The sequence below is a fragment of the Diorhabda sublineata genome, chromosome 4 (assembly GCF_026230105.1).
Source record: "Diorhabda sublineata isolate icDioSubl1.1 chromosome 4, icDioSubl1.1, whole genome shotgun sequence".
Lineage (NCBI taxonomy): Eukaryota > Metazoa > Arthropoda > Insecta > Coleoptera > Chrysomelidae > Diorhabda > Diorhabda sublineata.
The window spans coordinates 18,998,480-19,022,466 of NC_079477.1; the positions used below are offsets into that span (position 1 = coordinate 18,998,480).

At 33.1% G+C, this 23,987-nt stretch overlaps 1 protein-coding gene across 3 annotated transcripts in view; it reads left to right on the top strand.

Annotated features, from left to right (window-relative positions):
* Positions 1–23,987, top strand: part of LOC130442531 (uncharacterized) — a 163,732-nt gene that overhangs the window by 122,378 nt on the left and 17,367 nt on the right. For all 3 annotated transcript variants that reach the window (XM_056776696.1, XM_056776697.1, XM_056776698.1), the window contains exons 5-6: positions 2,930–3,028; positions 10,065–10,270. In XM_056776696.1, coding sequence (XP_056632674.1) covers positions 2,930–3,028; positions 10,065–10,270 — 305 coding nt within the window. The remainder of the gene's footprint in view (positions 1–2,929; positions 3,029–10,064; positions 10,271–23,987) is intronic.

Here is a 23,987-nt window from a genome sequence, read left to right on the forward strand (position 1 = left end):
GGTTATGTGAAAGAATAAATCTGTTCTGCTTTAGAACAGCTCTCAGATTCTTTTGTGTTTGCTATAAATAATGCTATAAATCCTTTCTAAGGAACATATCCCTGTATATGCATTCCTCAAAAGTTTCGAGACAGGCGAATCACTTACCACGTAACAGTTATTCTGCATTTTCGTAAGGACAAAAAGTCCTTCAAATCGAGTGTTTTCTACTTCATAGCCATTTTGACCATGTCCTACTTCAAGCATTATGGTGAAGCATGCTCATTATAGTAATATTCTTTGAGAAACGTCATTACTCATTGCAGCTAGATTTGTTCTTTCATATTCATACACATCGGCTGTCACAAAGGCATCGTCAATACGTCGTGGCCTGCATTCGGAGGAAACTCGGATTCCATCTCAAAACGACTCCTCGTCGATGGAAGCCATTAGCGATGAGAGAATAGAACGGTTCACTCGTTCCACTTGGCCGTTAGGCCGTATATGTAGCAGTAGCATATAAAACTTGCTTGGTTCCTAAGCTCAATAAAAATTCATAATAACCTACACTTGAACAGTAACAACGAGAGCTCTTTAAGCAATGAGTGACCATTTGTCACAGAAGCTATGAACCTGACCCTTCTGCCTATTTACTCTGAATCTTTAGAATTTATAAGTCAACAAATTCTTACTACAAACCTTTGTCATTATTGGTGTAAGTACTTATATTTGGTAGAGATTCTTAGTTAGTGTACCGGTTGTATATTAGTTTAGCCTTTGTCGGCTTAAAGGATATAACTGTTCATAGAGAAATAAATTAAATGGAACGTCAAATAAGAAAACGTTATCTTTGGCCTTATTTGAAGAAACACATTATCAGTTTCTGTCAAGAAAAAAATATTATTGACTTCAGCCCACACTAAGATTCATAGTCATACTTACACCTACCAAACCTTTGGAAATCGTTCATATTGATCTATTTCTAGCTAATGGAGCGAAGTTCCTAACAGTAATAGACGTATTTTCCAAATAAGGACGAGCCTACCCCATAGAAGGTAAAAACGCTTTCCTACAATTACGAGAAGCACAAGTTCTACATTATCCATCAAGGATCAAATGTTCTATATGCCACTAGGGTACAACAACTCCGTCCACTCTTCATCGAAACTATAAAACCTATTGAAGTATTAAGCACACATTTGAATGAAAGAGATCCTTGTGGCATAGATATAAAAAGGACCTTATTGAAGAATTCTTCGAAGAACGTGGTAGGAAAACGAAGGAAGTTTATAAAGAGATTAACGAGCATATTTCTGAAAGTAAAAAGGACATTATAGAAAACAGAAATAAGACGGGACAAACTTGAAAAATAAATAAACTATTGCCAAGATTTCTACTCAAGACCGTACTCATATATAACACTGTAACAACAGACACTGCAACAATCACTGTACTTAATAGCAACAAAAAACGCATTTACGAAAGAAAGATTAATTCTAGACAAAGGACAAGCTAAAATACATTCTAAGACTTCATAATATTTTTATAACAACAACTTATAATAGAGGAAATCAAAACTATCAGTAATCAACACCAAGTAGAGACAGAAACTACCCTTATTTTAACAAGTTACAATTTTTTATCAATTCAAATTTAATCTTCAATTTCAACTAAAGTGATTTAAGCGAAAAAACTATTCATTTATTCAACTTCAAACATTCAAAAAGAAAAATTCTTAACGGCTTGGGAAGCATCATCAAATCTATTTCTATTTCAATTCGGCCATATAAACAATATGGCCCTAGAGGATCTCCACTGACTCGTTAAAGAAGGAAACCAATAAAGATCGAAATATGAAATCACGCCCATAATCATTTCTAAACACCCCAATCTATATTTGTATGCGTTACAATCTTTCTAATTTATCTGTGTTATATGCTGAAAAATAAATGCCGCAACACAAAGGAATATAGAAAATCCAAACTAATAAAAGACGAAGATAACAGTAAAGTTTTATTTGTCAGTTACAAGACTTCTCCAGGGGATGGAAAAGTTAAGGTACATTGTACGTTAGTCTAAACAAACTATATCGGATGCTGACATCACTATTCAGCAAAGTCAAAAAGCAATCAAGGAAACATTAGTGACAGAACGTTAGACTCAACAAATTATATTGGATTTTGACTTTGCTAATTCGGCAAAGTGAAAGAACGATCAACGAAGCGTTCGATGTCATCTATATAAATTAACCGAATAAAAATTATACAACAAGTTTCACTTCAGTATGAGTTTTGTGATATGATTAATTGTTTTATCATTTTGAATTTCTTGTAAAAATGTTTATAAAAAAGTAAGTTTTTCAAGAGGCGACTCATTTTATGTCTTTCATATTTACATCATATAGGCCCCAACTATTCAACATAGTTGCTTATGTTAGCCCTTTCAAAATGTGTTAATTATCTTATGCGAATAATAGTGAAGTTATTTGATATAGAAATATAGTGCTCATTAACCCACCCTGCTATAGTAAGCTGAAGTACACGTATGCACGATGAGAAGACCTGAAGGCAACAGAAAATTAATTTAATGAAACTTGGTTAACTTCGGTAATTTTATTTGTAAATGCATACGCAAACAGATGTCTAGCATATAATCATTTCTTATAGAGTTCCTTTATATCCTTTACGAATATATGTGTAATTTTCTAAATATTTTTTTTTCGAAAAGGTCGATACGCAACAAACTATTTATATTTTGAGAGGGCTTCCATATTCATCATTGATTCAGTTTATCGTTATATCTCGTTACTAGTTAAAAAAAGATAATGCCTAAATAATGATTTTGCTATTTATCAAAAGATTGTTATTTTGGAATTATTTCTATACCAAAAATAATTGAGAAGCCATTCATCGACCAAAGTTTTTAAATAATTGAGATATTTCTTTTTAAGGTAAACTTGGGAAAACACTAGATTTGATTAAATCTCAATCATCGGAATTAACGAACTTGAATGGAGAAAAGCAATTACACTCTGAAACAAAGGAAGAAAGTAAGTTATTCAATTTGTAAGTGATTAGGATTATCGACCATATTAACAGATATAAGTAGAAACTAGTTGACTGTAGATTCATTAGACTTTCAATAAATAATGAAAGTTACAATCGTTGCAATTTATTAGAAAATCGACTTTTCTGTTTTATAGATATTTTATGTCAGATAAAAATGAATAAAAATGTGATCTTTTGGGGCATTTTTAACATCTTTTATTCAATTCAATAAACGTATCGGTTGCAGTATGACTTTGACAATTGATCATATTCGTTCCAATCTTGAATTACTCATTTCGAATTTTACAAACCTCTTCCTATCGATAGAAATCATATTCTGAATAGTCCTTCTGGTTCTTATATATTTCACAATATCAATTAATCCAACATAGTTAAAAAATATAGTTCTGCATTCGAAAATTACAATAATATAATATAAAAAATAGTAATTGTTGTAATCAACATCGGCATCAACTACACCGCTAAATTCAAAAAAGGTGGGAGTTGAATAGGTGTATCCAAGGTCAAACGAGGGATACCTAGCAGTCATACTTATCATGGCCTAGCTCTGAAACTGAACGTTGATTATTCTCTTTAAATGAAAGTTTTCCTAAATGTATCAAGAGGCAAAAAAAGTTATAACTAATTTACCAAATTAAGCACCTTTAAATTTTTTTTCAAAAAGATCTTCAATAAACTTGATCCGCATTTGTATTATATTTACTTTTGCTGCATTTATTATAATAAGTGTGGTAAAAGTAACTTTACACAGAATTACAGCGTCAGATCAGGCGACCGAGCGAAGAGTTCAATTCTGCCTCTTCTCGAAACACAAACTCATTTTCCTTAATAAGACGGGATGCCTGTTCAAAATATTGAATGTCTTGTAACTCTGGAATATTTTCAAATTCTCTTTCTAAGTCGATGAGAAGTTCCAAGCACTCATTAGTCATGTCGTTTAATTCTTTTCGAATTGGTTGACCACCCACCGTATTCACCTCTGCGACTTTTTCTGGTTTCCTAAGATTGAAGTTTCACTTGCAAGAGATAAATTTTTATCGGACGAGAAGTTAATCACATATTTTGAGGAGAAACTTGCTCCGCCTTTTGGTGATAAAGCACCATCTCGAACCACCGAGTTTCGCTGTTTTTCTGGATTAAATCGTGGTCGCTCTTAGCTGCAGGATGAATTTCATGGAGGTCATCCAAAATCGGTTGTTCTGCCGGAAAACATCAATGCTGTGCGTAAACTGTTATTGCAAGATCGTCATGTGACATACCGTGAGATTGAGGCAAATTTGAGAATTAGTTCCACTTGTATATATTCAATATTACATGAAAATTTTACTGTTAAAAAAATTGTTCGCATTGGATACAGCATAATTTGAAATCGCTCAAAAAAAGCTCGCGTCGATTGGTGCTAAGAAATGCTAAAAAAAATCAATCGCGATTCTTCAAGATCTATGCATACAATCGACTATATGGCCCCATCTGACAAAAGTTGTGTGCGCAGAAAGCACTTCGTAGCAAATAGTCGCCTGTGTTTCCAGGTTCCAGAAGTTCCAATTTAGTTACAGGTTCCCTTATAATTAAATCACTAATAGAAATGGATGAACATCTAGACCTGACTAAACTTTTCGAGCAGGTTCAGAAAAACTAGAAGTTGGAAGTAGTTCTTTCTACTCACTATTTCTTGCATCCTTAGCATCTTCAAAGTTTGACAACAAAATAATTATATTCAATATTGAATTGGGCTAGACTTCCATATCATGCCGGTGACGATGTTGGTGAGATTTGGTATGTAATATGAGGTAGAGGTGGAGACTCTCTAAATATGGAATACAAAATTGCGGAAACAACTGGGGTGGAGCTATACCAATGCAATTTGTTGACCATTATAATGTACTCTGGGCTTATGAAATCGGTTAATTCAATAATACAATTGAGTGTTTTTAGCATGCAATAGCCGAAAAATTTAAAAATCATTAGTAACTCTTAATTATGCAATATCACCTAACACACACATACATAACCAAATTGATAATGTGCTTGATTTTACGTAACCTATGGTTAAACACTCAGAGAATTGAAGTTTTATGGCGACCAATGCATAAATACTTCCATAGGCGACATTGGTGCACGAAGAATGGAATAGATAAGTTTCAAGATTTATTAGATGGAATTATCAACCCACCCTACTTACCAAAACGCTTCCACTTCCGTCACCGAGATAATACGGTCTTAGGTTCAATTGTGATATTTTTATTTCATAGTATAATTTCCAATCCAACTGCTTTATATTGTTTTCCTTCATCTACACATTATTTACAAAATTTTTTGAAATATCACTTGTCATAACAATTATTCCAAATATCCAAATAAGTATTTCATAATTATTGTGGACTATATATTTTTGTATATTTTTTGTTATCAGCCGATGCGAGTATTCACTCAAATATTCTTGAATGTTGACCTCAACATTTTTTTACTGATAAAGAAATATGGAATGACATCTTTCAATGACGTCTTGTAAAGAAATTTATTTATTCCATTTAAATGGTCAAAGTGAATGAACATAACAACTAAGGCGGATGCTTCTAAGTAATGGAAATTTATCGAGCTTACAAATGTATATCAAATATCCTCTCTATATCGTATAGTGCTCAAACCAACCGAAATATAACACTCTCCAATTACAATCCACATCGTCATTTATTACAAAATTAGATCGGTAATGAGGTGAACGTATTGATTTTGGGAATTCAACAGAAACGATTCGATCTAAAACTTACTCGCAGTTTGACGGACTTAAATAATTGAAAATATTTGATATACGAATCAAGGTGGGCCCTTTTCTGATAAAAAAAAATATATAAAACTCTCAAAAACAGATCGACGTATAAGCAAAGATCCAAAATGACATTTTTATAATAGATACAAACACGAGAGGATGCAACTTTTGTCCTTGAATATCAATCCATTAGATTATGAGGTGAAATCTCTAGTTGACTGGACTAAAGACATATAAAATAAAGTTAGGAAGCGGTGAATTCAACTCAAGTTGTCAACAGTCTAAACTGGAGTTTGCCACAACTTGAGTCAGCCCAGCCTGGTTTACCAAACTGAATTGTTCATCAGTAAATCCAAACCCAATTAATATTAATAGTTATTACTTACTTCGAAAGTACTCGAGAATAGTTTTAAATCATAACTATTTTTTACCTACAGGTATCGCATGTATGCTTATTAATTAATAACAATTTCTATAAATGACTCCTTTACTCGCAATATTTCTTTGTTTTGGAAGAATCTAGAGATTCTTTTATTATTAAAATTGACGTCGAGTTTTAATTTTAAAATAAAGCGATCTGAATCAAGAACTCGATCTCAAATTACCGATTGTTAACAACTGGAAAACAACCGCCCTGATGATGTTATACAGGGTGCGGCAGCATAACTTCCTTTTTTAAAAAGTTCGCCATTTAGTCGGTAGATGTCGTAACGGAGTGCTAGTGGTCTCGTTCGAGAGGGGGGACTATAAAGTTTTGTCCCGGCACAGTTCAGTCGCCATCATGCGTTGGAACAGTGAGGAGCGTGCGTTTGCCGTTGAGGTTTACTTTTCGAGCGGATGTTCTGTGATCGCAACCCAGCGCGCCTTTCGGAATCGCTTTAATTTAGCCCCCTTGGCCCCTGTCCCGGACCGGAAATCAATTGTTACGTGGGTCACTACGTTCAGACAAACTGCAAGTGTGACAAGACGAAGAACTGGAGTCCCTCGGCCCATTAGATCACCGGAGAACATTGAGTTAGTTAGAACTTCAGTGTTGCGATCACCACGGCGTTCTGCGCGCAAACATGCGTCTGCCCTTGGACTTTTCGATCGTTCTGTGAGGAGAATACTTCATGATGATCTTCATTTTCATCCATACAAGATGGCAATTGTGCAGGAACTTTCTGAACGTGACTTCAATTCTCGGAGGAACGCGTGTGAGGTTTTTCTGGAAGTCGTTCCTGAGGACGCTATTGTTTTTTTTAGTGATGAAGCCCATTTTCATTTGTGTGGATCCGTAAACAAACAAAACATGCGCTACTGGGCTGATACCAATCCTCGACAATTGCATCAACGGCCTTTGCATTCACCTAAAGTCACAGTGTGGTGTGCAATTTACTCACGTGGAATTATTGGTCCCTGGTTCTTTGAGGAAAATGAAGTCACAGTGACAGTGAATTCGCACCGGTATGTAAACATGTTACAGGAATTTTTTTTCCCACGGCTAGATGAGTTGGACTTAGGGGACACTTGGTTCCAACAAGACGGAGCAACGGCACACACTTCAAGAACATCGATGGCTGTTTTGAGGGAACACTTCCCAGAGCGCCTTATCTCAATTAGGGGCGATTTGGAGTGGCCAGCCCGCTCTCCCGATTTGACCCCTTGTGATTATTTCCTATGGGGTTTTTTGAAATCCCGTGTGTATGTGAACCGTCCAAGGACCCTACAAGATTTGAAGACGAACATCCAGGAAGAAATTGCCAACATAACGCCTGCTATGCTGGCAAGAGTCATGACAAACGCCAGAAATCGGTTTACTCAGTGTATGGAGAATGGGGGACGTCACCTAACTGATTTGATCTTCAAAACTCAGTAAAACAAAACTTTATGTATGTGCCTGTATTATAAAAAACGAATAAAAATTTTCTGATTCATACAATAAGTTTTATTAACTTTTGAAAAAAGGAAGTTATGCTGCCGCACCCTGTATTAGCTGTGGGAATGTATGTGTATAAAAATAAAACATTGTATGGGCGTAATAACCACCTAGATTTTGTAGTGCTGTTATATAAGTTTTCTTTTTGAAACGTTTAGAGATTAAATCAATGCTTATATGACATAAATACATTTGAAAATATGCATAAAATGCAAAATACGAGTACACTGAATAATAAGTTTAAGTAGATCACCAAAAGTATTGTTAATTTTACTTTCAAAAATTATTTTTTCTGATTTATAATTCTTTGGTGCCATTTTCCTTATTAATGAAATTTCATATGAACTATTCGCAGTTTTCGCGTGCGTTTGCATCTGCGGCTGCACTCAGCAGTAATTTCTTGAAATAACATATTAATTACTTAGTACAGACATTCGTCACAATTGTCGCATTTGTTTTGTGTGTGTTGTGATTACATACTGATAAGCCGCATGCGAACTTTCATGTTATTGTTTTTATTCTTATAAATATTAGCTTTGAGCATTTTTTAACTTTATTTCGGTATTTCGTGCCCGTTCATTTAAACGTAAACAATTTATTCTTTTTTTCCAAATAATTGATTTATTTTTTTTAAGATGGCTTCGTGAGAGAAGCAGCAAAGTTTATTGGAAGAGGGATCTGAATTTGATGATGTTTTTTCGGATGAGGTAGAAGATAATGTAGAAATCCCAGAAATTGTTTGTGACATCGAGCAAAACATTTCGAAATCAGAGGACAATAATGAAATTCATTGGCAAATACGGCATTATTTGGTCTCAATATAAAACGTTGAATAACATGGAAAGAAAATCTTATTAAATATTTTCCCGATGTGAATCCGCCAGTAAAAAATTTAACAAAAGGATTAGATATTTGAGCTCATTTTTTCTAGATACTCTTCTAAATATTATTGTCACATTCACCAATTAACACATGCAAGCGAAACAGGAAAATTATCACAGAGAAAGAGAAACCAAAACCACGAAATTACTTGAAATTAAAATATGGATTGGTCTTTAACAAATATTTCATATTTTATGGCAACGTGTAAGGCGTGACGATTTGACTACGAGTTAAGAGCGCATGCAAACAATATGATAAGCTGGCCTCAGAAGGGAAGTTTTGATTATTTCGTCCGTAACTGCAGAATTGCATATTTTTTTTTGAATACGTAACCATAGGCGAAGCGCTTCACAGAAGATGTAGTTTTCGCCAATATATTGTTGGCCATATAATGTTCGCAAGGAGCCCATGGCCCTTTCTCAGCAAGTCTTTCACCAAAAGACGTCGTTACCAGACTTTGTGAACGATGGCTCTGGAAGAAACATTACTTCTAGATACAATAAGAAAACACAAAAAAGATTTACCACTTGAATTTTCTCGATCAGCAAATCGATCTGCACAGTCTAGTATGCTTGATTTTCAACAAAGTGGTACGTTAGTATCATGTATACCAAAGAAAGGCAGGAATTTTTTATAGAATCAGGTATTCATTACGATGTCAATATCGAAGCAAAGACAAACAAACCAGAAATAATTATAGCTTACAACGAGACCAAAGGAGGAGTTGAGTGTGTTGATAAACTGTGCGCGGCATATGATGTTTCAAGAAATTATCGCAGATACCCAATGATCCAATGATAATTTTTTATTCGTTGCCCAACCTTGGTTGCATTAACACTTTTGTTGTCAATGCAACAAACAAATCCACCTGGAATATTTGAAGAGGGAAGTTTTTACAGACTTTGGTATTTCAACTTATTGAAGGTTATCTTCGGATTACTGAGACAAAATTACTTGAAGACAAATATTATAAACCAACAAATTAGAAGAGACTTGGTCCGTTTTCTTTACTATTTGTTCTATTTAGAATCTATTTTTACTTCATGAGTTTATTATTGGTAATAGTCCGCGTACGGACTTTCGAGCCCTAGAAGTAAGCGCTACCTGCAAAAGATTAAGTGACGACTTTCCATAACATTTTTTAATGACGAATTATAAGTTTTACATAAATCTGAATTACAAAATAATTCATTCCAAATTCTCATGAATACTTTCCGCAATTAACTTTACCTAAATTATGTATTCCAAATACGGAAAATCATGAGACTCATAGAAATTGAGTTTTACTTGAATTAAAATAATTTTCAGCTTTGAAATTAGCTCAATTTTATATGTAATATTTTATAAAGATAGTTCTAATATCGATATAGAAAATTCCGTGAAACTTGATTATCAATAATCATTTCACTTATAATGAAGTTTAAAATTAGATTCCGTATTTTTTCAGTACAACAAGATGGTCAAACTGTCGCGAAAGTAAGTCAAAATGTGGAAACGTTGTATGAGAAAAACAAACCGAGGACCAAAATTAAAACGCAATTAGATGTTCCAGTACAAGGCGTCCATAAAACAATTTTGCAGTCGCTTCCAGAAGATGATCCAAAAAAGGTTGAAATGAGACGTTCCAGCTCCAATCTTAATCTATTAACAGACGTAAGTATTCCATTCTCTATTTGACAAATTCCATCTGGTGTCGCTAACCATGCATTTGTTTTTACATGTGGGGCATTTATCACAAAGGAAACGTTTCCACGACGATGATTTATTTTTATGTTTAAATTAAATTATATACTGCAACTAAAAATCCTGCTAGTTGTGTGCATTTCATTGGAAATGGTGCAGCAATCATTTTAATCTAACGGTCACGAAGAAAAGACAGTAAACGCACGAGTATTGTGGCTGACGAACTGGCCGCTAAATGAGTTTAAAAGATTGTTGAAAATTGGTCAAAAATTTCGTACAAAATAGATGCCAAAAAGACTTATCATCATCATCATCATTCTGACTTATCTCGTCCACTGCTGGCCTCCACCAAATGCTTCCAGTTTTCTCTGCTTCTCTGAGCGGTTGCTACCCAATTTGTCCGTATTCTTTTAATATCGTCAATCCATCTCGTAGGGGGTCTTCCTGGATTTCGTCTGTCTGTACTCGGTCTCCAATCTAGAAATATTTTTGTCCATCCGTAATCTTGTATTCTTGCAACATGTCCTGCCCACCGCCATTTTTGTCTCAGTATTTGGTCTATGATATCTTTAACTCCAGATCGTCTGCGCAATTCGTCATTCCTTATCTCATCCCTCATAGTGATACCGAGCATAGACCTTTCCATTTTACGCTGTGTAATTTGCAATTTAAGTATTGATCTTCTAGTTAATGTCAGGGTCTCTGCGCCATAAGTCAGGACTGGGAGGACGCATTGGTTAAAGGATTTTTTCTTAAGGCCGATTGGCACATCTCCTTCGAACACATCTCGCAATTTATCAAACGAAGTCCATCCTAGTGCCGTTCTTCCCACTGTAGTGTTTTAAAGCATGTTCCATAACAGTAACAAATAGTTTCGGTGACATAGTATCACCTTGCCTAACGCTTCATTCAATCTAAATTTTTTCAGTGGGGGAGTGTAGATTGACCGTTGTTGTCGCGTTATTATATATATTTGATATAATACTTGAATATCTGTGATCCACTCGACATTCTTCTAATGATTTCAAAATAGCTGGCAGCTCAACGGTATCGAATGCTTTATAGTAGTCGACAAAGATAAGGATTAGGGGTCTGTTATATTATATAGATTTTTCAATTAATATTTTTAAAGAAGCAGATGGTCGTTTGTTCCATATCCTGAACGAAACCCTGCCTGTTCTCTTGGCTGATAAAGTTCAAATTTCCTCTCTAGTCTCGTTGATAAGATACGTGTGTATAGTTTATAGAGGTGGTTTAAAAGACTAACCGGTCTATAGTTTTCGAGGTTTGTTCTATCTCCTTTTTTATAAAGTAAAATTGTGAAGGAGTTATTCCACTTAGTGGGGATATTTTGGTTATTCAGGTAGAGATTGAAAAGCTCTTGTATCTTCCTTATTAGTATAGGTCCACCCATTTTTAAAGCCTCTGTAACTATTCCAACTTCCCCGGAGCTCTATTATTTTTCATATTACTTAAGGCATAGTATATTTCGTCCAGAGATATATCCGGAATATCCTCTGATCCTACATTTTGTACTTTTCTGATGGTCCTGGGTTCTTGGTTGGCTTCACTTTTATATAGTATCTTATAAAACTCTTCTACTAAGCGTAATAATTCTTCTCTGTTTGTAACTAGGTTTCCGCTTGCATCTTTAAGCTTAATTATTTATTTTTTACCGTTTGTGATTTTTCTTCTTATAACTCTCATGCTTTTGTTCTTTTAGATAGTTTCTGTAATTTTCTCGTTTTTATATTTCCTCATGTCCCTTCTGATCATTTTTGATATTTTCCTATTTTTTTCAATAATTTGTTGTTGGTTTGTGTTCTTGTTACTCTTTAACAATCTTCTCTCCCCCATCTTTGTTTTGGTTTCTTTGCTAATTTTTTGGTCTTTTTCGTCCCTTGGACATCATTCGTTTTTTTGCCTGATTGATGGTGTCTACAATTTGGTCGTTTAAGCTGTTTATACCGTTTCTCGTTAGAATATCTTTTATGATTTTATTAATGGAATTTTCAAATGTTCTTCTGGTCATGTCCAGGGTCTTGTTTGTTTCTTCACCATTCTATATCTTTCTAGTCGCGTATCTATTTTGATGGTAGCTCTGAGTATTCTGTGGTCACTGGCTATTCCGTACCTATTTATCACTGTTACGTTTGATAATATGTTTTTTTTATCTGTAAGAAAGTAGTCGATTTAATTTTTTGTTCTACTGGACTTCTGTTCGTCTGGACTTCTCCAAGTCCATCCTCTGTGTAAGTTCTTATAAAAGAAACTGTTCATCTGGTACAGATTTTTCTCAAGGAGGAAGTTCAGCAGTGTCTCTCCTCTTCTCCCTGGACTACCCTGCTGGATTTAGCTTCATTCCAATTTTTGCATTTAGGTCGCCACATATTATGGTGATTTGGGAAGGACTGTCAACTATAGCCGTGGTTAAGTGTTCGTAAAAAATATTCACTTCTTCGTCATTGTGAGATGGTTTTGGCGCATGTACCTGCACTATTTTTAAGAAATATATTTTATTTAATTTATTTAAGAAGGTATAGATTACTCTCGTGGATATCGCTTTTATTGATAGAATGTTTCTGGACCATTTTTTGTTTATTAGAAAGTCTACTCCTCCTACTGAATCTTGTTCTTCTCCCATGTGGTAAAATATATGTCCCGACTTAAGAGTTTCCAGGCTTTCACCTTTTCTTCTGACTTCACTTACACCGATCACGTCCCATTTGATATTTTCCAGTTCTGTTTCTGGTTCGGTAAGTCTTTCATCGGACAGTAGAGATCTGGTGTTGAAGGTAGCAATATTTAGTGTTAGTATGTTCTAGGTTTCAGCGAGCGTTTGCCTCCCCCAGATTCCGCGAGGCTGACCTTGTTAAAGGTGTGGGATTTATTACCCACCTGGGGACCCAATTCAATTGTTTTCTTACTCGTCATTTCGAAGGGTAATATAGCCATTTATCTTCCACGTTAGCTAGACGGGTTGGAAGATAGTAGGATGTTATGTTTGGGGAAAGTTTATAGGTTTGGGTAGGTATTTTGGAATGGGACAATGGTTTCCTTCGTATGGTCTTGAGATATAAACCAAGGCTTGCATGGGCAAATACATCCCTGAAGTAGATCTGCCAATTATCGGGATTATAATTGAGTATCTACCCGCTACCTGGGTAAATACTTATAGATTAACTTAAAGATGAGCAAATGAAGATAGTTCAGACAACATTCACAATGATTCATTACCGAATTGAATTGTTACTGGTGATGAGACGTGGAGGTGCACATACAAGACAACACTATAGTCCATAGAGTGAGCATACATGATCTCTCCTCAAAAATACGAAAATTCTTGCTAATCTTGTGACCAAGGAAGACAACTGTCTTTCTTTTGGATATCAAGATATACTTTTGTGATTGATTTTTTTTGACAATAGTATCGTATTAAACACTGAGTGGTACTTCCAAACTTTACGCTACAACACATTAGTTCATTCAAAATGGAGGTTTTTCTTTTGTTCGTTCTATTTTGAACCTAGTGATTTTTGCTCATTTCCAAGACTGCTTAGCAATCTAACACTTTAAAGATGACAAAGGAGTACATCACTGAGTCGTTGAGATTACAATTGACATAAGAATTGAAATGATATAGTAATTTCACCGCTTTGACAAGTGACGATTTTTTTTTATTTTTTTACCATGTAGAAAGGTAGAATTTTAGTTAAACTTTCCGATATAGATAATAAATTTTTTGTGACTCGTTTTTTCAATTTTATTTACTTTCCGCGTATTTGATATTAGTGAAAAAGCATTCTACTTACAAGAAAAAAATTGATCAATACTTCATTTGAAATAAAAAGTTTTATAACATGATAAACTGAATCAAAATATATGTTTAAAAACTGGATAAGTGTAGGAAGGATCACTCTTTCACCTGCTTAATTATCTAATTACCTTTACATTAGTCAGATATCATGATAATAGCATCCTTTCATGATACTAGGTATTGTTTGTATCTTGCTAATGAACGGTTGAATTATAGTATGGTTTTAATAATAAACATTGAATGAAGTTTCTTGGAATATAAACTATAAGAACTGAAATTAGATCCTTGATCAAGCACATTCAAACTCCGCATACCAATCAGTGATTGTTGATTTTCCTAGAGAAAAGTTGTAATAGTACTTTTGTTCAAGCCTTAACGATATTTTTTGGTAAAAATAGGTTCTACTTTTAAATTATTGAGAATTGTTCAGAAATTATAAACTTCAAAGAATTCTAACAAGAAACTTTTGGATACAATAAGCTCTAAATTTGACAACTGTCATATAAAAATGAAATCAAGAGAAAAATATAAAAATGTGAGCTCTATCTGCCAGACCGGGATTTTATCGATTAAAGTGAAAATCACGTGAAATTTTTTCTAAAGTTACCCTTCACTTTTCTCCATCTAATTTTTTATCATTATTTTCGAGTATAAAATAAACTAACAATCTCTCGAGTCTCTTCTAAGAATCTTCTGTAGTCATTTGCATCTGAAATTTCTAATTTTGCTCTATTGTATTCAATGCTCTTTTGCTTTTCCTTTCCATTAAATAGAAGTTCGTTATCCGACTGAAATTTTAAGAATGACAACTAATGTTCTATATACATAAATATAATGTAATTTTAAAACAGAAGAGACATGAAATCAAGAACATATATATATATATATATATATATATATATATATATATATATATATATATATATATATATATAGTTTTCTGGATTATTATATTTTGTTAGGTTTGTTAGGTTTATAAATTGATGAGACTACATCGTATCTTTACCAACATCTCGCCGGTTTTATATCGGATCTCTGAAAATCTAACCTTATCCGTAAGATTGTCGATTGTTACTCGATTTCAATATACTTTTTTCCATTCTTGCGATATAAATAAATATACTTTTCTAGAACAATTTGCGTATTTATATTAATTAATAGATCACCTACATCATGAATATCAAAATAACAATAAAATCAAAATAGAAATTTGTTCTAATAAGTAAAATAAATTTTCCTTTAGTTCTTACATCTCAAGTATGTAGCAGTAATCAATTAAATTATTTGTAGTTTTAGTAGAATTTACAAAATAGAGGTATAAATTTTACTTAAATTATTTAGGTCTTTATTATTATTTATAGCATTTTCATTCTTATGCGAACCATGCAAAAACTGCATTGAAAGAAAATAATTATCGGGAAAAAATGATAAACAACATATTCAAGGAAAGGATAAACAATTAAGAATCAAAACAGAAACGGAATATTAAAACATAAAACGTTTTTCTTTACCATATATACAAGGACTTTCCCAACAACTTTCGAATTATTCCAATAAATGTGATATTAGTATAAGTCATAAAGAACATAATATATTATCCAAATAATTCACTAAACTAAAATTCAAAAGACCAAAATACAAAAGAAGTATTATCATATATCAAGTGCCTTGTACTAATTGTAACGCTGCCTACATAGGGCAGACATCTCAGTATTTATAAAACAGACTAAGAGGACATCAAGACGATAAAAAAAATAGAACTGCATTAACCAACCATAAAATATAAAAAACATAAACTCAATTATAAAGATTCGAAAATTCTTTAAACGGAATCGGAAAAGAGAATTTGTAGAAATGGTTCACAAAAACGAAAAAGCTATAAATGTTAAAAAAGACCTAAATAATTTAAGTAAAATTTATAATTTTAATTTGTAAATTCTAATAAAACTATAAAACTACAAATAATTTAATTGATTAAGTACTGCTACATATTTGAGGTGAAGGGACTAAGGACCAAGGACTAATTAATTTTTCTTATTAGAATAAAGTTCTATTTTGATTTTATTCTTATTTTGTTATTCATGATGAAGGTGATCTATCGATTATTATAAATACGCAAATTATCAGTGTCAATATCATATTTTGAAAAAGACTGAAGTTAAGTCGAAACGTCAATTTATTTCTATCTTTTAAAAATTATTAATAAAAACTAATTTTGAAACAGAACAGACCTAAAATCAAGAACATCTAGAAACATAAACATATCAAATCTCGAAGAAATAAGAAATTAAAGAAATTTATATATATATATATATATATATATATATATATATATATATATATATATATATATATATATATATATTTATAATCGATCTTTTTTTTCATGAAGATAGACCGACTGTTATTGCAGTTTGCTATGAATTTTTTTGTACCCTGAGTTGCGGGACTTTCAAAATTTCAACTCCGGAACATATTTCTAGCAAGACGGGAGTGAATTAAGCAATTGTAGTTTTCAATCAATAGTTCCCTAATAAAATCATTTCACGTAAAGGTAAAATCAACTAGCCTCTACCTTAGATCGCTTGATCATTGTATGACGTATTCTCAAAAGTAAGGTTTATGAGAATAGAGGAACCTAATGCATTTGAAACAAAAGAATAGTGAGAAATGGCAGCAAAAACCCAGGTTACGAGTCAGATGATACCACCAATCTCATTTCAATTTATAAGAATGCCAGAAGCATAATAGTCATCATTTCAATAACATTGACAACATCGATAATAATTTTCCCTATTGGTACTCATCAAAGATATAGAAAATACTTGATTCCTAGTAGTTTTTGTCATATTGAAGTAATCAATATGTGATACTGTTTTTGGACATCTTGTATAAAATTTGCAGCCTGCTCCAATTTTTAAAAATTTAACGACAAGTTGGATATGTTTGGATTACATTACTTAATAATATTTATTTTATCTTTGCTAAATTATTCAAAAATATTTTTTCTCTTTATTCTTATCTTAAGTAACGAATCCAAAGCTGACAAACTAGATCTAAAACAATATATATAGAAAAATCGGAGATTATGAGATATAAAATATAAAAAAAAAATTCTGTACGGATTTTAAGAGAAATAGAATACCCTGTTTCCTTTGATCACAATTGACGAGATAAATCATGACTCTGAATCTTATTTAAAATTTGGAGTTTCATGCTTTATCCTAATAATTAAACAATCAGCTAATTAATCACGTTTTAGTCCAAAGCTTGTAGAATAATTGCGTTTGAGAGTTAGAACTTTGAATAGGAGTTAATATTCATCTTTATAATTAGGAAGTATTGAAAGCTGCTGACTTGAACAATGTTCGAAAATGGAAGTAGCTCTACTTTTAGATAAAATTAGTGCCTTTTGTTATATAGAGATGGATTTCTTACAAACATTGTTCTATAAACGTGTCTAATATCAAAAATACCCTAACATATGCTTCGAAGTTCGAAATAAAATTGTTCAATCATTACTTTAAAAAAACCACGGAACCACAGGAATTGATTGTAAATTGAACGTATTTGCAGTCAATAAATTATTATTTCTCAACCATTAACTGTAACTACTGCTTATTTTTTTACGACCTATTTATATTTTGTAACAGAACAATTTTATTCACGCCGCCACTGTTAAAAAATAGACTATCATAACGTGTATTAATGGTTGCATACAAATAGTTCTCTTATATAATCTATAATACCGATGTTTTATTGGTATTTATAAAAATCATCAAAATTAGATAAGATTTGTCAAAACGTCAAAGTCAGATCTATCCACAGTAAATAGTTTTTCTATGCCGCTTGGTCAGATCTTTGGAGCTTAGTATAGTATAGAGACGCTATCTATTTAAGTTAGGTCGAAATAAGTATTTGTTGCAAACTAAATATGTTTTCAGAAATGCGTTTTCAGGGCAATTGAAAATAAAGTGTTTCAATATATAATTGCTGCAATTCTTGAGATATTGCATTAATGAAATATTCGAAAGTAACAAACAACAAATCAAATGTTACAATGCCACTCCTCACTACTCAAATATAATATCTCCTAATTAGGAGATAATGTCCTTTATTATGCGAAAGACTTATGCACTACTCAGCTCCTATCCTGGATAGAAAGTATCAAAAGGATTATGCGCGGTTCACATAATAAACATATTAATTTAGGGCACTGTGTGGCAAGTATTCAATATTACAGCCTTCTGGATGTCGGCGAAGGTCTTTTTTGGTAATACCAGTTAGGCACGACGTTGGTTGGTGACTTAATAAATGGTGCTATTTCCACATTTTTGCTGTACCACATCTATTCAATCTCAATTGAGAGAATCGATTATTTGGAGTTTCTCCTGGTGTTTGTTGAGAACGTTAAAAGTATTTAGTATAACTACATCGACAAGAGGACTAAATTGAATCTTCTATCAACCACCATGGTATGAGGTCAGTTATTTGTCAGCTGTCTATCGGTGATAATAGATCTATCGTAGTAGAGTCTAAAATTGTCATTTACGAGCACCTTCTACGGCTAGTAATTGTAATACCGTGTATAAGTATTGAGAAGACTCAAATTGTTGTCCAGTTTCTGGTGGATGTTGTTGCACACTTGATTATGCCGATGTAGATAGTCATTATTAGCCAACATACTACAAGTAGATATATGGTCTTTTTGACACTTCCCTCATTTGTCAAATTGAGTGTTCGTTTCCTTAGTAATATTGTTCTTGTAGTTATTCGTGTTAATAACTTGATACTGATTAGCTATCGTGAAACCTTCGGTCTCTGGAAACAGATTTCCAATAGTAAACCTTCTTTGACAACATGCGGCTGGTTGAGGTCGTGATAATGTCTACCGTGTAGTACCTTTCGGGATCATTGCTACAGCTTCTCGGTGTCTAATACTATCTTCAAGTCAGATTCTGGCGATGGGAGTTGAGAGGTGAGCAATCCTTATCCGCGCTGGATATAGTCAGATGTAGGGCTGAAGCTTCCGATTTCCTGTGAAAGAATTCACGTAGTTTAATCTCCTGTCGAGAGTGTAGGTTAACAAGGTCGATCACGCCTCTTGCCTGAAGTTTTCGAATATGACTGACAGATGTATGGAGATTTGTGAGAAAATGATAAAACTACATGAGAAAAATGTATAATAATAAGTACTCTTTTCAGACAAAATTACTCTGTATAAGGAACTATGTTTCTAAAAACTGTATACCATAAACGCGGACAATTGTGGTAATATTGTAACATTCCAATGGGTCTTTTACGCTTTTCCTAATTTCTTAACCCATTATTGTGAATCAAATTCTTTTTTCGTTTTTTGACTCGAATTTTTAAAACTGATTTTGAACAAAAACATAAAACTAACAATACAATATAAACTATAAGTTAAATTCTATATTATATTCTACAGAATGGAAAGTAATGTATTATTTATTTAAATTATTTCTAGAAATGGAAAGTATTTATACAGTCGTTTACCGTTTACCATGATTATCAATTATATACTGCCTTCTCGCTGCTAAACAAGCACCTATTTATGCCAAAAAGGAATTGCTCGAATGATTCTAGAAAATAAACAAACAAACATATGAATGAAAAGGTTCCAGAAAGTAATATAAACAAATCGCCGCTGTGCTAAAAACATGTACCGGACACTTTTTCTATTGCTTAGAAGGTCTGTTTGTGGAGGCCATTTCTTCGTTTTTTTTGTCTGTTTACATTATGTTGTGTGAATTTCTGAGAAAGTCTTTTTGTTTGTCCATAGCAAACTAGAGATTACCAGGTTATCGAAGATTTTGGAATATATGATAGTGTTAGTTAATAATTTGATGTCATACTTAACGCACCGGCATAGTGGAAAGTTAACCAAACGGTATATTTAAATAAACTAGTTAATAAGTGTTGGTGTTAGTTATAGTTTAGAAAGAGAAAAGAAAAGTGGCACGACGTTGATCCTGCAACATTTCTTTCCAAAGATTAGGTTTTCACTGCAGTCACCTCGATTTTTGTTATGAAGAAAGACATGTCTATTAAAATGGACTTAAAGATTTCTGATATAAAAAGATCAGAACACTACAAGAAGACCAGATCTTCAACTTTATAAAAAGGATATTTGACAAGAGGCCGAAAAATATCAGATGCAGAAATTGTAGCGAACTACGGCATAAACGAGGTAACAACGTCGACCCGGGATATTGTTCTACCTGCACGTAGGGATACCATGATAGTAGCGCGGCTTCAAGGAATCATGAAATATTGTATACCAATTATGACAGAGTCATGAAAACACGACCGAGAGGTCTATATTCTTTTATAATTTTCTCTATAAAAATATCATATATTATAGCGCTGATTTTGTATTTTCTTTTCGTAGAAACTCATCTCAACTTTATTTGGGAATCAGAATAACCGAAAGAGAACAGTTTATTGTCAAGTTATATTTCAGAAATATCAAGTTAGTTTTTGAATATGTTGAAGCTTCTTTTTATCCCCATCTGCTCCACCTTCTACTTCACTACTAGTTTATCTCATATTTTCTTTAAAGTTTCTGTACATCATTTATCTGTATCTATAATACTGCTTATGAAATATATTGGTGGCCTATTAAGGTTTCAAGACATACTGTGAAATATTTTCTTATTCCGATGCGAAGGTCTAAATGCGATAGCTTAATCCAATTTATCAGGATTTCGAATTGCGTAGTAGTAGATATTTGTGTAACCGTAATGCAATTACAATCCACCATTTCTTCAATGTAATATTATGCTCTATTATTAACTTTCCAGAAAAAAAAAACCTTGGCCTAAATTGGAGAAAGCGTGATCAGCCTTTATAACCAATATTTTTATCTTTCTTTTTTTGTCGTATCACGTTAAAGTAATTGGCTATGAAAATTGATTAATCCATTGAGAAAATTTAATGGAAATTTCAATCATACAAAATTTATCTAGTCTGTCAGAAGTGATCTTTCATTCATTATTACTCAGAAATTTCCAGTATTAGAACAGTAAATTATAATTAACATTATTAATTCTCTTGAAAATTCAAACTTCATTTTATTCACGTGAAGTGACTTATAAATTACTAAACAAGGTATTTTTTGCTCCTAATTTTATACGCTCATATTTTTAACCCAGTCATAAAGGTCCAAGTATTAATTAATACGCTAACATTTCAGTAAAAAGGTATCAAACTTTCAAACTTCGTAGGAATCCACCTACGAAGATAATAAGCATTGCTTTTTCAACTTAAGCCAATATACCAAATGCTTAGCACGTTGGATAAAGATATCCCATTCGAAGTGGTAATTAATGATCGCCAATCATGTGTCAACAAAAATCTTACGGAAGCGCGAAATTTATCTTTCTGGTGCACAGACGATTCGAAGATAGCCAATGGAGCTGGATTGGGCATTTCTGGACCAAAATGCAAGCTCGCCACACCTCTAGAAACATCACTCACCATTGTCATGTGCTCAGGAGTGTTTGCATAGAAACCTATCTAAAAAGCACGTATACCTTCTCTCAGATAGCCAAGCGGCCTTGGGGCTCCTGAAAGCTATTAAGTACATTTCCAAACCAGTGTGGGAGTGTCAACAAACTCTAAAAGCACTAGCTAACAAAAATAAAGTAACCCTAATGTGGCTTCAAGGCCATCAGGGCATACCAGGAAGTGAAAAAGCAGACAGCCTTGCCAAAAAATGGGCAACGTCTCCACATCTTGGCCCCTACTGTCGCTTTTAAGAGATGCCTCTTCAATAACGAACTGAACGAAACGCTGATTGATCAAATGAAGTCTTACTGCAGAATCACTCCAGACCTAAGACAATCCGAAAGGTTCATAACTGTATCAACTAAGAAGTCTGAAGAACTTCTCGTGATGACCAGAAACAACACAAAACTGGTGGTCGGTCCTCTGACAGGTCACTTCCCCGTCATACCACCTTAAGACGATGAGTATGGCAGAAGACGTCAACTTCAGATTCTGTGAGCAAGCAATAGAGCATCTACTCTGCGAACGTCCTGTCCATTTCGCTAAGAGGCTTAAGTATCTTAAAGGAGTAGTACTAACACCTAGGGAAGTAGGACACAAAAACCCTAAAAAAGCCTCGTTTGGGAATATCTTCTAGGTATACGCGGAGAGAGGCTGCTAAGCCAAAATGATTCCCCAAAACCAAGTGGCTTAATTAGCGAGATGAACGGTTTTGAAACTATTTCCACGGTCGGATAAAAGAAGGACCTAGAAAAATTGTTCTAGCTACAGTGTTAACTTCAAACGAAGAAAAAAAAGTAGTCATGATTAATGAAGTAGTTAAATATAGATTCCCACCCAAAAAAACGATCTTCTGAATAGTGTTTAACAAATTGTAATTAACAAGAATGAAAAACGCCATTCCAGGAAGGACGACCTGGAAAAAAATGGTATAGTACCTTTTTAAAGAGACATCCAGAGTTGTCTGTCACAACAGCTGAGGTTTTATCAACATCAATAAGTGTAATAACAGAAGAATACTAACGAAAATGGTTTCGGGAACTTGAAAAGTATTTAAAAGAACAGAATATTTTTGGTATTTTGAAACACCCTATAAGAATATTCAATGGTGATGAGACAAGTTTCTCTATGTGTTCTAAACAGGAAAGGTTTTAGGATCCAAATGTTAATGGTATTTGAAAATTTTCTGTTATGATATATTTTTTGAGATATGACGTCAGGTAATATTTTGAATTTCTCACCTTATATTTATAATTTTTATGAGCATATATATTTCTAAATTTATTGATACCAGGTTGAGTAGCTCACTGACTTCCTGATAACGGTTAAAAAACATCAAATTCAATTGCGAGTACTAATATTAATATCCTAGGTAATTACTGCAATATGCCGGAAATTTTTATCCCTATTGAGGTTTATTTCAAATTTGACATTGTAAAAACGTACATGATTAACACAATTATGTTTTAAAATCCAATTTGTTTCAGTTGTTTTCTCACATTATGAATCATGTCTAAACTAAGGAAACGTAAAAGAAATACTTTATCAATAATTGTTGGTATTGGAGATAAAAAGAGTTCGTTACAGCAAACAGCCAATTTGTTTAATGATACATATCCTGACAGATTTTCTCTTATTTTCAAGTCTACTGTGTGGCAAAGTTTAAGGAAACTTAATGAAACTGATAGTGTAAAAAAAGAGCAACTACAAAGTAAGATATTGAACCTAATGTGATTCTAAGTGGAGAGAGAAAACTAAATATCCAAATATGCCATAAATAATGTTCTTAGTGAGAGATCTTAGAAAAAGAGAAGAAGAAAAATACTTAACTACTTAAATAAAAAAGTGCAGTTACACCAATCATTAAATGAAGATGATACTGATGAACTATTACAGTTTATCAGAAGCAATAATAAATGAAATTGATGTGAATAATGTATCTATGAATAATATTGTGTTTTTCTTGGAAGCAACATATTTATAAAATGTCATAATGTCATAATTGCCAGTGTTGGTCGGATAATTATCTGCAGTCATGTATAACATACATAAAAACTGAACGTTTGGTGTGAAATAACTAGAGAAATAATAAATAAACCCTTTTTTATGATAGATACATTTAATGATGATAGATATTTACGATAGTGCTCTAGCGCATTATAAGGCTAGGATTAGACGATGGCTGAACTCTGTATTTTCGCAGAGATAGGTAGGTCTTAGAAGTTATATTGAGTGGTCGGCAAGGTAACTAAATTATCTGTAGTCTATAGGTTATAAGGATTTACCTCAAATCTAGAATATCGAATCAGAGGTGCGGTGTAAAAGATAACGTCTGAAATG